The following is a 14,429-nucleotide window of genomic DNA, read 5'->3' as shown; positions in this document are numbered from 1 at the left end:
TGTCTTTTTTCCCTCCACTCAACTGCTTCACCTGCGCGACTCGCAACCGCGCCTTCTCCTCCTCCTCTTTCCTCCTTTTCCTTTCTGTCCATGTGCTGCCTGCTGCTGGCTCACTCCTGGGGTTCACACACGTTCTTTATAGCTGACTGAGCATTTCCCTTCATTGATTGTGTTTTTGGGTCTGGATCCTGTCGGAAACGAACCCATTTCCATACTCTGAAGCAGGCGACATTCATTGCTCGTGTTCTGGGTGAGTTAAGCTGGCCCTGCGCATTTGCGCTCTCCGCTTCTGCAATCCTTTGCGCCCATGGCCTTCCCACTGACATTGTCTCTCGTCTCAATAAGGCCGATTGAACTCCTTATCGCGCGCGCCCATTTGGATCCGATGATCGTACATCTCACATGGAACTCCTAAATTATTGTGTTGGAATGATTTTCGTGCGGACCTAGCTTTGAGTAAGCCACGCGCCCCTATTGCGACCTGTGCAGGGCTTTGCAGCACAGAATCGCTCCGGTTCTTCTCCTCCTGACTAGATCTTGCAGCTTGGCTAGACAGACAGAGAGACAAACAATTTGATCCAATCAATTCAAACCCGCAGAATATAACTGTCGCTACCCCTTGCGAACAAAGAACACGCGTCTCCCACTCGCCTCACACATTCACATTCACTCGCTTCCTTGTGCATTAGGTCTTCGAGTGTGCCATGGCATATCAGCAGCGTCCAGTACAGAGGGCTCCGCCTGTACGTAATTACGGTCCCCCTCAGCCTGCCCCCAGTGGGAGGGGCTACCCGCCACAAGATGGTTACCCAGAGAGTCGCTATGATAACAACTACCGTGGCTTCCCCAATGGGGGTCACGACAACCACGGATATGGATATGCTGGCGAAGGTGCAGTTCCGAGGTCATATGGACATGGGCCACCGCCGCGCGGGGCACCGCGCGGCGGTTACGGCCCCCCGAGGGATGACCGAAGCCATGCATATCGTGGAGGTCCACCACCGCAAGGGTATGATGGTCGCCGTGGCTCTGAGGATCGAAACCCACCTCCAAGACAGGATCGTATTAGACTGCGTGAGTGATTATATTCTATCCATCCGGCTCACGTGCTCATCATATCTTGATTCAGCCGGACGTCCCCCGCAACCGCCTAGCATCAACACCTCATTTCCCGCCCAAGACCAGCGTGGACCAGTAGGTCTTGAGAGCGGGATCGCCGCTATGAGTCTCAATGGCGGTGCAACAGTACCTTCACAGATTCCGGATCGCCCGCATACTTCTCATGCTAAACGGCCCACCCACCCTATGTCTCCGGGTAGAAGTAGGAGCATCACTCCAGGGACCCCAGCGAGGTCCGCCAGCACAGGTCGCCCGTCTCCGGGTTCTTTTGAACGGCGCAATGGACCATATACGGACCCACAGGAGCCGCCCCCTGTCCCCCATATTAACAGGAGCGCGACCATGCCTGTCACTTCACCGGCACAAAGCATACCTCCCAAGCCACTATACCCAGGACAGGCCACTTATCAAGAGCCCAGCTATGCAGCCCCACAAGGACCCCATGAAAGGTTTGACACCGCGGCATGGGTGGATAGCTATTATAATCGCAAACAGGCGGAAGAGCCTGATATGCCCAACTTCGATGCTATGCCTGATCCTGCCAAGGGCGGTATTATTGATGAAAGCCTGCCTGGTTTGGAACAGCCGAAGGTCAAGCCATCCCCTGCATCGCCCACGTCATATCAGGCCCAGTACACCGCTTTTAACCCGCAACCGGCAGACGATCCTTACGCGCACCCTCAATCTGATCCGCGGGGAGAGCCTGCGGCCAATCAATTTGCAAACGCAGGTTTTCAGTTTGATTTGCCCGGGGGTGAAGGACCCCATGGTGCACGTCATCACGAGGAATCAGGTTATGCATATAACGCAGATCCTTACGAAGACCCATACATGCAACGAAGCGACCATTGGAGTCCTCCTGGACCGGCGCATGCGGATGGTGCAGCAGGCTACGCTACCAGGGACACTCCTCCCTACGGCAATGGACAGTCTCAACCATATAGAGCCGTTAATGACCACAGTCCACCCATCAATCAGCCCGAAATGCTTGATGATCAGCAGAACCCGGATGCTCTTCCACACCACCCTATTCCGTTCCGGCCCGGTCTTGAGCAGGCAGCCAAGCCTGCTCCAATGCGCCAATACGAGAGCGTCGGCAGCTCAAGATCTCCCCCGGTAGCACCGCAAGGTCCACCAGCTGAATCAGCTCCATCTGGTCCGGTGACACAAGGTGAGCTGCAGCGCCTACAGCAGTTGGTCAAGGCGAAACCCAATGACCGCAAGACCCAGCTGCTCTTTGCGCAAAAGCTGGTCGAGGCCTCGACTGTCCTGGTTGATGCTAGTCGGATGGATCCAAAGACGAAAGCCAAAGCCCGAGAAAAGTACACCATGGACGGTTATAAGATTGTCAAAAAATTGGTTTCTGCCGGGTACGCCGATGCACAATTCTATCTGGCCGACTGCTACGGTCAGGGCCAGATGGGTCTACAGGTTGACCCTAAGGAAGCCTTTGGTTTATATTATGCTGCTGCGAAGCAAGGACACGCCCAGTCGGCGTACCGTGTTGCGGTGTGTTGTGAGATAGGTCAAGAGGAAGGTGGTGGCACTAAGAGAGATCCGTTCAAGGCTGTTCAATGGTATAAACGTGCAGCAGCCCTTGGTGACCCCCCTGCGATGTATAAGATGGGAATGATTCTATTGAAGGGTCTACTGGGCCAAGCTAAAAACCCACGTGAAGGAGTTGCCTGGCTTAAGCGTGCAGCAGACCGCGCAGACGCAGAGAATCCCCATGCTCTCCACGAATTGGCATTGATGTATGCGAACGGAGGAAACGATGTGGTTGCACGCGATGAAGCCTACGCAAGCCAGTTGTTCCATCAAGCCGCAGAACTAGGGTATAAATTCTCCCAATTCTACCTGGGCAATGCCTATGAGTATGGCCTGATGGGCTGTCCTGTGGATCCCCGGCAGAGTATTATTTACTACACACATGCTGCTGCGCAAGGAGAACATCAGAGCGAATTGGCCCTGAGTGGGTGGTATTTGACGGGTGGTGAGGGGATCCTGCAACAGAGTGATACGGAAGCGTATCTCTGGGCTCGCAAGGCCGCCACTGCCGGCCTTGCCAAAGCTGAGTACGCGATGGGCTATTTCACTGAAGTTGGAATTGGCGTTGTCGCAAACTTGGATGACGCAAAACGATGGTATTGGCGCGCAGCTGGTTAGTACCGCCCCTGGCATAACTCTGGATTGATACTGACACTTTTCTCGTCGCTTAGCGCAAGGATTTCCTAAGGCTCGTGAACGCCTTGAGGAGATTAAGCAGGGTGGAGCTCGTATGCAGAAGACTCGTCTTTCTCGGTCTGCCGTCAATCAGCAGAAGCAGAATGACGGAGATTGTGTTCTTATGTGAATCATCCACATATATATCTTTCTTCTTGGGTTGAATCCTCCATTTACTGATATGAAGACTTACATCATTTTAATCGTTTGATGCGATATGTCATGGCACGTGCCCATAGCGCCTCGTCTGGATCGAGGGGCTTTATACATACTAATCACTTCAGTTTGCTGAAGACGCATTGGCTATGGTTTGGTTAATCTGCACTTGGGCCCACCTCTTTTCTCTTTCTTGATTCCCCAATGCATTTCCACTTGCGGTCAGCGTGTCAGCATAGCCGAGGCTTTTCAATCATGCGATTTGCCCCAGCAGCTTATTTTCATCATGTGTTTAACCACAAGTAATACTACCACAACTTAATACTAGGGTATTTAACCTTGAGGTCACCGCTTCAAATGTCCAAAGATGGGACAGACATGCGAAGCACTTTCAGTCTCCTAGACTGAGCACCTTATTACACTTCTTCAAGTATATTTTCAAGCAGCTTCTCACTTTGTCTTAATCTACGATGCAAGCTTGGTCATGTAGAACCCGTGTCAAGACCACCTGTCAAGACTCATTCATGTTCAAGTGTAAGAGAGCCAGGACCCAAGGATCGGTGTCGTGCAATGTGTATACTGTCCATTGTCCATACATGTATGCGGAGTGAGGCAATTCCGTCGGGAGGGCGCGGGGCAATTCCGCACTCCCGAGAGAGGGATTGGTCACCACCCGATCGGATGCGCGGTGGATTAGCAAGATCGGCTCTCGCATGTTCTAAGTACGAGTGCCAGTTTTAAATCACGCCCAAGTTGCATTTTCCTATTGGTGGTTTGGTCTCGAACTTCTGCAGTACCAGTCGCATTGTTTCTAAGCTTTCCCCAGAGAGGGACCCTGAACACCTTTTTGTGTGCTTTTTTACTACTACCATACTGTACCTTGTAACTAGACCGGAAGACATCTTCTTTTGACTAGTATTTATATATGTCTCCCACCACACCCGCGCCTGAAGACCAACCCACCCACCGCAAACCTTCAACGATTGCATTAATATCGTTGCTTGCCCTTCTCCTTGCTGTTGCTATTACCCGCTCTGCGACCTCGGGCGCATCCACCACCGAGCTCAGCTCGCAAAGTACCACCACCCCCAACACCGCCAACCTGTCTCGTCTCCGTCGCTTCTTCAGCTCACCCGTCGCCTCCGCAGTAGGTCGATCTACGGTCGAGTCCACCACCATGTCGAAAACACCGGTGTATTTCTTGAGTCATGGGGGTGTACGTCCAGCCCTTCCCCATTTGACAGAGGCGAGATACTAATTCTTCTTGTGGTGTAGCCGAATATCATGTACGACCATCAGCACCCGGCGTACCACAAGCTGGGGGAGATCGGACGCGAGATCACGACGAAAGTGAAGCCGCGGGCGGTGGTGGTCTTCTCGGCCCATTGGCAAGGGAAACGGGATACGATCCAGGTGAATACGGCGGAGATTACGGAGTTGATCTATGAGTATGTTCTTTTCCTTTGCGATTTCCGGTTTTCTTCGTGATTATCGAATCGTCAGGCTGGAGATGGGTGGAGAAACGGTTACTGACCCCTTGAAGCTTCTACGGGTTTCCGAGCCATTACTACAAGGAGAAATATCCGAATGTTGGGAGTAAGGAGGTCGCGGAGAAGGTTTTGAGTGCGCTGGGTGAGGCGGGAATCAAGGCTGAAGGGGTGAAGAGGGGGCTGGATCATGGCGTTTGGGCGAGCTTCAAGTGTGGTAAGTTGCCTCTTCTTGGATGAAGTTGGAGGTCAGGGAGGGGAAAGGGAGAAACAGAGGCTTGCTAACATCGTGCCGTTCATAGCCTTTGAGCCCGAGAAGAACCCGTTGAATGTCCCTATTGTGCAAGTCTCGCTGTTCGACACGGAAGACCCCGTTCAGCATTACCGACTTGGCCAGGCGGTGTCGAAGCTTCGTGAGGAGAACATCCTGATCATTGTTTCCGGGATGGCAGTTCACAATTTGCGGGACCTGCAGTTTTCCTTTGGCGACCCGCGGCCGCTGCCGTATACCGCCAGCTTTGACGAGGCTCTGAAGGATGCGGCCACCGCCAAGCCGGCGGAGAGGGAGCAGGCCTTGGTGGATCTGCTGAAGCGGCCCGATGCCCGCAAGGCGCACCCGACCTTTGACCATTTGCTCCCCATTCATATTGGAGCTGGCGCGGCCGGGGACGACAATGGGAGGCGCTTGTGGACCCTGAAGGAAGGAAGTATGAGCTGGGCGCAGTATAGATTCGGCGAGATCGCCACCAATACTAGTTCGCTGTAGTCTGTGTTGATAAACCTGGTGAATTTAATAGATTTCCAAGTTCTAATAGGTTCGGTAATTTTTCGGGCGGTTCGTGGCGAGAATTGGGTCTTCAGATTCATCTATAGGTACAGCGCAGAGGAAGAGGGCAGAAACATGGTTGCATGAAGATATATGGGCGCAAATAAATAGGACTGATTATGAAGACGCCTTCACCAGTTGGGTAATCTTCTCTTCGACCTGCTGGTCCGTCAAGCCTGTGTTGCAGCAGTTTCCGTCAGTTATCACAGTTGCGAGTCAAAATTGATCTCGAAAGGTCTTACCGGTCAAGGCTTCCTGCTTCTCTCTTCCGAGCTCTGCATATGCTAGTTAGCTCCAGTCCGCGAGCAGGGGTGTCCACAATAGTTGATCTTCGGGCCATACCGTATCTAGCGTACACTCTGGGCACAGTACCAGCTGCCTCGCGCATCAGGATAGGAGTGGAGGGGTTGTGCTTCTTCATGGTGGGATAGGCGCGCTGCAGGAACGACCTAAGGCAAACAATCCATGTCCGTCAGCAATTGGGCTCGAACGACACATCCTGATAATTGCGCGAGAGTCGACAGACCGGGTAGCGGCGCTTTCCTGAGAGGTCTGGCAGAAAAGGAAGCGCAGCTCCTTCAGACCCTTAGTGAAAGCGTACTTGGAGGACATTGTGAAGTGGTGACGGATCGCAAAGGGCGGGATGGGTCGGGAACACGCGGGAAAGACCGTCAGACAAACTGGGCACCCGTCAGTATTAACTCTGGATGACTCGGAGAGTTGCAATTGAAGACGGCGGGGATAAAAACTGACAATGCGTGCTGGGAGCTCTGATCGAGGAGTTACCGACAAACTGATTCCCACTGAGTGAGGTTCTGAGAGGGACCCCGGCAGAACCAATCCAGTCAAGCGTGATTGTCACCGCTTACCTCAGCCGGAAAAGAGCCGCAACCCCAACAGAGTGAGGCCGACGTCGGGGCCTTTTGACGGATCGCTTCATCTCGACTACCTTTAGTCTATCTTTACCTACAATCTCGAATTTCCTGACCCTTCGCTCTACCTGTGGTTATTGCTATCAAGGGGGTTTCTTCTTCTTCTCCTTGCGTCGCTTCCCTCTCTCCGCTCTCTTGTACCTGGGTTCGCCCGACACTCTCCGCTCTCACCCTTCCGAACTCTCCCATAACACACGCCTTCGCCCGCCGCGCTCGGTCTAAATTCATCTCAACCCCCTTCACAATGTCGTCTCGTGTCGGTCTCCGCTTTTTCCAGAACTCTCGCGCTGCTTTCCGCAATGCATATGGCCCCTTCCGTCGGCCTGGCGCCCAGGGTTTCCGGTTCCAGAGCTCAGATGCCGCCGCGGCCGAGCAACAGAGCACTTTCCAGCGCCTATGGAACAGCCCGGTCGGTGTGAAGACGGTGCATTTCTGGTGAGTTCACAGCCTTTGAGGGACTTGACTTGCACTATTCGTGGGGTGCAATTGATCTGGGAGGTCAAGAACCAGGCTAACATAAGACACTCGCTAGGGCCCCGGTTATGAAGGTATGAGTCCTCATGTGACGACGAGAAATTCCCACCCCTCATCGGCGTCGCCTACTGTTATACTTGAGATCTACGATCGTTCATCACTGACTCTGTCCGCTCCAGTGGGCACTCGTCATTGCCGGCATTTCCGATCTTAGCCGTCCCGCCGAGAAGCTGTCCCTGACCCAGAACGGTGCTCTGATGGCCACCGGTGCTATCTGGACTCGCTGGTGTATGATCATCACTCCCAAGAACTACCTGTACGTCTACCTCTTCAATCGACAATTCCTTTCTGCGATGTAGTAGTCAATAGATTGACTAATCGGATGTCTAGGCTTGCTGCTGTCAACTTCTTCCTTGGCATCGTCGGTGTCGTCCAGGTCACCCGTATCGTTCAGTACCGCCGTAGCTTGGATGGCTCTACCACGGAGGCTGTGAAGGATCTGGAGAAGGAGGTGGTTGATGATGCCAAGGCTGTTGCTGCTACCACCGAAGCCGCTGTCAAGAAGTCGGCTTAAATGTCCCTTTTTGGGCGACCGAGAAGGGGGTTTGATCATGTAAGCTGGACACTCCGTCAAAATTAGATTAGATTCCTTTCATATCTTCGAAACATGGGATTGTCGGTGTACCACTCGGATGGTCTAAGGAGCAGCGACCGTGGAGGCGCGGAGAAATCCCGCTAGGACTTTTTTCTTTCTTTTTTTTTTTTTTACCATTTTGCGCATGTATATATTTCCATTGACTAGAATGAAAGATTTGAAGCTGAAGGGCGATTTCAACAAGCCATTTAAATAGTTCTATATGGGCCTCAGCCGACGGCGCACCATTGCATAGGGGAAGAAGGAAACTGTGACTCGATTGATTATGTGTTGTTGCTTCTGTGTCTGCGCCGGCAAAAAGCCCAATGATATCTGGCTTGAGACAATGTAGCGGTCTGAAGTAACCGCAAAGCTATCTCCAAAGATGGGGAATGGAGAGGTAATGAAGCTGGTCACCAGAGTGGAGGTCATATGTTTTGCTCTCCTCCACTTTTCATTTCCCTCCCCTCCACTTCTCCGTCTGCTCATCTCCACCAGCTTATTCTTATCACATACTGCGGAAGTCCTCGTCATTCAATGCTCAAGTCCATCCAAATAAGAGCCACAGAAATGCGCCAGTCCCGGTTCGAGTACCGACCCCAGGTCCTTGGAGCCAAACATCGTCAGAAATCCCGGGGATAGCGGGCCAGCGCAAGCCACCGCGGCCACTTGCTATGAATGATAATATGGAAGAGAACAAACCCGACCAGCCATGCTGCAGGGGAAACAGCACAACCAAGGGCTACCGAGGACGCATCAATCTACTGCTGGTGCCATTTTTCCCCCAATCGGACAATCGCAGCGGGAGTTAGCCCTCCTATCACATCGCCCGGCCACTATAACTGCCATCATGAGCTTGACTGTTGCTCCACGCTTTCTCCACACTCTCCGCATCGGCTGTTTTCATTTCCCCGGATACATTCATGCCCAGGGAGACGCTTCCCCGCCTTGAGAGAGCCGGTGATGCAACGGGCCTGTGCACGCCCGGGGGGAATTTGGGAATATATAAATACAATTAGGGCGGAGAATGAATTCGCACAGCGGCCAGGTTCTCGTTCAAGACTATTCCTTTACCTCTTCGAATTATTACTCCCCTGAGCTGTCAGTTCAAAAATGAGAACCTCGCATCTTCTTAGCCAAGCGCTCGGCCTTCTTGCGCTGGGCGCGACAGTGGAAGGCTTCAACCGCGACCGAAACCAAGCCTGCGGGCCTCACAAGCCCTTCCAGCCTCTGCCCACGAGCAAGTCCAGAAGCAAGACTTGCCATGTTCGCACTCATGGGGACGGGTCCGACGATTCGGCGTATATTCTTTCTGCCATCAAGCAATGCAACAATGGAGGAAAGGTTGTCTTCGACGCCGACAAGGAATACATCATCGGCACGGCATTGGATCTCACTTTCCTGAAGCACATTGATCTTGGTGAGTCAATGTTGATTGTTCTTATTTTTACCTTCCTTCTTTTCCTTCTGTATTAGGTCCATGTCATGGTGACTAACCCTGACGTGCTCAACAGATATCGAGGGAACCATCCAGTTCACCAACGATACCGATTACTGGCAAGCGAATGCTTTCCAACAGGTCTTCCAAAATGCAACGACCTTCTTCCAGCTCGGTGGTGAGGACGTGAACGTTTATGGAGGCGGCACTCTGGACGGTAATGGTCAAGTCTGGTACGATCTGTACGCAGAGGATGCTCTTATCCTCCGCCCTATTCTGTTTGGCATTATTGGTCTGAATGGGGGTACCATTGGCCCGCTGAACCTGCGCTATTCCCCACAATGGTACAACCTCATCGCCAACTCGACAAACGTTCTCTATGATGGCATCAACATCTCTGGATATTCCAAGAACCCGTCCGTGACTGCTAAGAACACGGATGGATGGTACGTTGCTCTTCTTTGTTCTGCAGTAGAGGGGGTCGGCTAACGCTTGTTTTGCTAGGGACACTTACCGGTCCTCGAACATCGTGATTCAAAACTCTGTGATCAACAATGGCGATGGTACGTCTCCAAACCCCCGCGAAACCGATCAATAGCGCACAACCTCTAACAAAGAATGGATTGGTAGACTGCGTTTCCTTCAAACCGAACAGCACTGACATCCTGGTGCAAAACCTCCACTGCAACGGCTCGCACGGTATCTCCGTGGGCTCTCTCGGACAATACCTGGGCGAAGTGGACATTGTACAGGACATTCTCGTGTACAACATCTCCATGTACAATGCCTCGGTAAGTGAAGCCTCATATATAACGCACCCGCTTGAGCCACTTCGGCACCAGTACTGACCCGTGTACAGGACATGGCTCGCATCAAGGTCTGGCCCGGTGTCTCGTCCGCTCTCTCCGAGGACCTCCAGGGTGGCGGTGGCAGCGGTCGCGTGCAGAATGTCACCTATGACACCGCCTACATCGACAATGTCGACTGGGCGATCGAAGTGACCCAATGCTACGGACAGAGCAACCTGACTCTGTGCAACGAATACCCGGTGCGTACACCAGACCCCAAGGGGAAACCCGGCTGGAGGTAGTCGAATTCTAATGTGTCATGACAAACCAACAGAGCAGTCTCACCATCTCCGACGTCTGGTTCAAGAACTTCCGCGGCAAGACCTCTGGAAAGGAGAATCCTTATGTCGGAACCCTGGTTTGCTCGAGCCCCGAGGTGAGTTTCTGGATCGGTAGTAGGCGAGTCAGAAGAACGCAAAAAGCTGACAGATGTCGCGATAGGTGTGCTCGAACATCTACACCGACAATATCAACGTCGTCAGCCCCAAGGGCACCAACGACTTTGTCTGCAATAACGTAAGTTGATTGTCCCCCCGAGTTGTGCCTGGTTCGATCTTGTCGCTCATGCTGGATTAGGTGGATACCTCGGACTTGAGCGTCAACTGCACGGCGACTTCGAGCTAGATGACCCGAGCTTATTTGAGGAACTGTACATATTGGACCCGTTTGATAGCTAGAAGAGAAAGAAAGCTGTATGCTGAATGAATGCTATAAATCCAATCTCTGACCACCGAAGCATAAGGTTCTCTGTACATACACCTTCGGGACTATACATGACCCAATCCCCACATTAAACTCGTACCAAGCACTCTTCCAAGAACGCATCCACCCGTACCACATCCCCCAGCGTAGCCACCACCCCGACGTACCCATCCGGCCGAACGACAGCGACCGCCCCATGCGCCGGATTCACCCCGTAGATGGTGTACACATCATCCATCTCATAGCCACTGTAGAACCGCATCTCGGAGTGCCGCTTCAGCTCCGGGGGCGTATCCCGCCACGTGAAGTCCCGGGACAGGCGCGGGTGGATGACGACCTGCTCAATCGCGAAAGTCGGGTACTTGGGAAGAACCCGGGAGCCGAGGACGCGCAGGGTCTGTGCGGAAGTGCCCGTGGGGTTGAGAAGGTCGGTGGATGTTAGGACGAGGAGGCGGAAGCGGCCGGTGGAGAGGAAGTCTGGGTTTGGGTTAGTTATGAGGTTTGGCACCGAGGGGAGGATGAGGATGTGTCAGACGTGGGTATTGTATGATGTATTGTGCCATGATGAGTGAGGGCTTTGAAGAATTAACTCACCATCATGCAAGTCTCGTCTGTTTCCATCTGCGTGACGCTTATAGGTCACGTTTAGTAGTCTTCGACCAGGGCGGAGAATCCCGCTAAGGTAGTCGGTGCCTTGGATCGGGTTTGTGGGGGTGGTAGCTGTAGCTGCAGCGGCTGCAGCTACGGTGCTGTTTGGTTTTGTTTGTTGTTGGTGTTGGTGTTGTACGATCAGGCTCTCCGGATATTCGATTCCACAACCGCTGGTGAAGCCGTTGCCTGTGCTGAAGACCTCGAGGAATTGGTCGTGGGTGAGCCCGGGGAGGCTGTCTTCGGTGCTGCCAATCTTGCCGGAGAACATGGAGGAGAAGGCGCGGTCGAACTCGATGAGTTGGTGAGCGATGGTATGGCGTTCTGAATGGTAGGTTGCGAGGATGGGATCTGGACTTCGAGGGTTCGTTGTTGAGTTTGGGGTGAGGCCGTTGATCACGTAGGCGAGTTTCCAGGCGAGGTTGTATGAGTCCATCATCGAGACATTCATGCCTTGGCCAGCCTAGTTTGTGTTTCCTGTTAGGTAGTTGATAGGGAGAAAATTCCGGGGAGGGGCTGTGATACGTACCTTTGGGCTGTGTGTATGACAGGCTGAGAGTTGGTTGTTTGGTTAGTTTGCCGGAGAAGCCTGAGGTTTGCCATGGATGAAGAAGAGGACGTACCATCTCCCACAATGAACATCCGCTCGATTCCCTTGGAATCCTTGACCGTGAACCGATCTGAGACTCGTTGACCGATCTGATACGCCGCCCACCAGTCCACTGCCCCGCCCTTCTTGGGCTGGATGTAATATGGCTTGAATGCATCGGCCGCGTGTTGAAAGATGCCTTCTAACGTGACCTTGCTTCTGCGAGCTCGCGCATCCTCCTTCGCGGCCACCTCGTCCACCGGCCGCTGGTCCTCATCCACCTCCTCCTCTGAGGCCGCTTCCTCAGGGACCTGCACATACAGACGAGTCAAGTAATCCCCCGTCGCTATCCGCTCGCGCGGGATGACCATCACTGACCCCGCCGGGGAATGAATCGCACACCGTCGCCGAATGTCTGGGAAATCCGTGTCCACCACTAAGTCAACGACACCCCAAATGTGATCCAGCGACTCGCCGACCAACTGCAGTCCCATGCACCGGCGCACCATCGAGTGCGCCCCATCCGCTCCGACCAAGTACTTTGACCGCACTGTGCGCCGCTCGCCGTTGGTATCTAGCTCCGCGACCACGGGGAACTCCGCATCACCGTCCTCGTCAATTTCGACCTGAACAAGCCGGGTGTTCCGCTGCACCCCGCGGGACGAATACCGTAATAGGTCGGTCTCGAGGATGCGCTCAATCCGACCCTGGTGGATGGTGACCTCATGGCGATAGCGCGCCGGCACGGCGACGTCTGGCACGATGGCGGTGCGCTCGATAATCTCGTCCGGGTTGGCGGACGGGTTCCAGAAGGCCACTTCCTCCATGTGGCAGCCGTCATTGAGGATCTCTTCCGCGAGCCCCAGGCTCTTTAAGACCTCCAGGGTGCGCGGCTGCAGCCCGTCCGCCTGGCCAGATTTCAGAGTACCTGGTTTGGCGTCAACGCAGAGGAGGGACTCGTCGCTGAGGCCGTATCGGGCGAGCAGAAGGCTCAGCATGAGCCCGGCGGGTCCAGCGCCGACGATGACTACTTCATATCTATCGGGATTTTGTTGGTGCGAGAAGGGGCCATTGAGCCGGGGGAGTGGTGGGGCGAAAGAGGGTAGAACGCGAAGCTCGCGTGTGGAGGCAGCGGATTCGGTGAAGACGGGCATGAGGAATACTAGTAAGGTGTGTGCAATGCGTACTTGGATTTGAATATAGGGATTTTGAGTAACTTCGGAAAGGTCTACGCGGATATTGACGATGGTTTAATATAGGTTGTCTTGGAAGGTGCACCCACGCACCCACCTGGACCCAGACTTTTGACGGAGACAAAAGCCACTCTGGGGATACCCATCGTCGTCCCAAAGAAGAAAACTCCTACCCCATCGATAGGTCCACAAACGAATCGTGATTGGCCTGGACCACAATTAGGGTATGCGAGTGGGCGGGTTATGGAGCCCTCTGGGGCGCTGACTGAGGATTACTTGTCCCTCACTAATCCGCCCTTGATCGTCCTTACATGGCTCAGTTGGTCTACCTCGGTACCTGAACAGCCCGATCTCCTGTCATTTTCATGGCTTTCAGAACGTCACAATTGATCGTCATGTTCACAGAGATGTTCTTTCTCAACACCGGAGTCTCAATGATCAATGATTGACATCAGTGAACTGTTCCATTGTCTGGACGCAAGACTTTGAGGTCGGCAATCGGCCCATTGAGATGCATTCCTGGCATCGATGCAGTTTACGTGCCGGGCAGTTAGCCTGAGATCGGTTGCTGGATTACTCAATGCTTACTGAGTTCCAACCATGCGGAATTACTTACTGACAATTCAGGGCATTCAATGCCACGTATGGTGTATATACATACCGGTATTCGTGTACTGCAAACCGGGAACGCGTCACAACCGCCGTAAGGTATCAACCCAATACACTATACGCCAGAGTATACTTCCATCTTTCTACAGGGCAGATCTTCGTCCATGTCACAAAACAACAACACACTAGAACAAATTTGGTATCATCGCTGCCGCCGCTTTCTCCGAGCCGCCTAGCCTCGAGAGAGATGCCGGCGGGGAAAACCTGGGGATGTTGAGAAAAATTACGGGGTAAGCTTGGCCGGCACCTCCGATACGATCAATAATGCTGGGTCCTGCAAGGCAGACGGCTTTACGGAAATACGGGTAACTTAGCGAAGGTAGACGATCAGGCTGATCCAGACAGCCGATCGTCCCCCGGTGCTGGATATACTGTCGGGAATCCCCCATTTCATGCAGGACAGTGCATCTTCAGACCCAATTAATTGCTTCTCTACCATATGTCGGGGGTTTCCCGAGGTAGATTCCAGACTCTACTTAACATCTGTCGGA

At 53.3% G+C, this 14,429-nt stretch overlaps 6 protein-coding genes across 6 annotated transcripts; 4 read left to right on the top strand and 2 right to left on the bottom strand.

Moving 5' to 3' along the window:
• Positions 1 to 404: 404 nt before the first annotated feature.
• Positions 405 to 3,826, top strand: BO95DRAFT_445601 (putative chitin synthase activator (Chs3)). The gene is made up of 3 exons (XM_025587186.1): positions 405 to 1,074; positions 1,130 to 3,280; positions 3,339 to 3,826. The coding sequence occupies exons 1-3, from the start codon at positions 705 to 707 to the stop codon at positions 3,470 to 3,472; spliced, it is 2,655 nt and encodes an 884-aa protein (XP_025439388.1). The 5' UTR covers positions 405 to 704; the 3' UTR covers positions 3,473 to 3,826.
• A 453-nt stretch (positions 3,827 to 4,279) lies between these two features.
• On the top strand, positions 4,280 to 5,798 carry BO95DRAFT_445599 (DODA-type extradiol aromatic ring-opening family dioxygenase). The gene is made up of 4 exons (XM_025587185.1): positions 4,280 to 4,714; positions 4,774 to 4,946; positions 5,042 to 5,202; positions 5,288 to 5,798. The coding sequence occupies exons 1-4, from the start codon at positions 4,424 to 4,426 to the stop codon at positions 5,749 to 5,751; spliced, it is 1,089 nt and encodes a 362-aa protein (XP_025439387.1). The 5' UTR covers positions 4,280 to 4,423; the 3' UTR covers positions 5,752 to 5,798.
• On the bottom strand, positions 5,788 to 6,611 carry BO95DRAFT_445595 (L51/S25/CI-B8 domain-containing protein). The gene is made up of 5 exons (XM_025587184.1): positions 6,565 to 6,611; positions 6,338 to 6,491; positions 6,154 to 6,260; positions 6,054 to 6,086; positions 5,788 to 5,987 (listed from the first exon to the last, which is right to left on the bottom strand). The coding sequence occupies exons 2-5, from the start codon at positions 6,421 to 6,423 to the stop codon at positions 5,929 to 5,931; spliced, it is 285 nt and encodes a 94-aa protein (XP_025439386.1). The 5' UTR covers positions 6,424 to 6,491; positions 6,565 to 6,611; the 3' UTR covers positions 5,788 to 5,928.
• Positions 6,612 to 6,893: 282 nt separating this feature from the next.
• Positions 6,894 to 8,040, top strand: BO95DRAFT_445593 (mitochondrial pyruvate carrier family protein). Its single transcript, XM_025587183.1, has 4 exons — positions 6,894 to 7,178; positions 7,276 to 7,291; positions 7,397 to 7,533; positions 7,608 to 8,040. The coding sequence occupies exons 1-4, from the start codon at positions 6,988 to 6,990 to the stop codon at positions 7,789 to 7,791; spliced, it is 528 nt and encodes a 175-aa protein (XP_025439385.1). The 5' UTR covers positions 6,894 to 6,987; the 3' UTR covers positions 7,792 to 8,040.
• Positions 8,041 to 8,964: 924 nt separating this feature from the next.
• On the top strand, positions 8,965 to 10,761 carry BO95DRAFT_369847 (putative extracellular exo-polygalacturonase; the record flags this gene model as incomplete). Its single annotated transcript, XM_025582892.1, has 8 exons — positions 8,965 to 9,271; positions 9,366 to 9,735; positions 9,794 to 9,852; positions 9,920 to 10,080; positions 10,149 to 10,337; positions 10,412 to 10,513; positions 10,579 to 10,653; positions 10,714 to 10,761. The coding sequence occupies 8 exons, from the start codon at positions 8,965 to 8,967 to the stop codon at positions 10,759 to 10,761; spliced, it is 1,311 nt and encodes a 436-aa protein (XP_025439384.1).
• A 166-nt stretch (positions 10,762 to 10,927) lies between these two features.
• BO95DRAFT_419768 (putative phenol monooxygenase) lies at positions 10,928 to 13,230 on the bottom strand (the record flags this gene model as incomplete). Its single annotated transcript, XM_025584508.1, has 4 exons — positions 10,928 to 11,316; positions 11,434 to 11,950; positions 12,017 to 12,039; positions 12,111 to 13,230. The coding sequence occupies 4 exons, from the start codon at positions 13,228 to 13,230 to the stop codon at positions 10,928 to 10,930; spliced, it is 2,049 nt and encodes a 682-aa protein (XP_025439383.1).
• Between the last annotated feature and the right edge of the window lie 1,199 nt (positions 13,231 to 14,429).

This window comes from Aspergillus brunneoviolaceus, assembly GCF_003184695.1.
Source record: "Aspergillus brunneoviolaceus CBS 621.78 unplaced genomic scaffold BO95scaffold_60, whole genome shotgun sequence".
Classification (NCBI taxonomy): Eukaryota; Fungi; Ascomycota; class Eurotiomycetes; order Eurotiales; family Aspergillaceae; genus Aspergillus; species Aspergillus brunneoviolaceus.
This window is presented reverse-complemented; position numbering and strand designations above follow the sequence as displayed.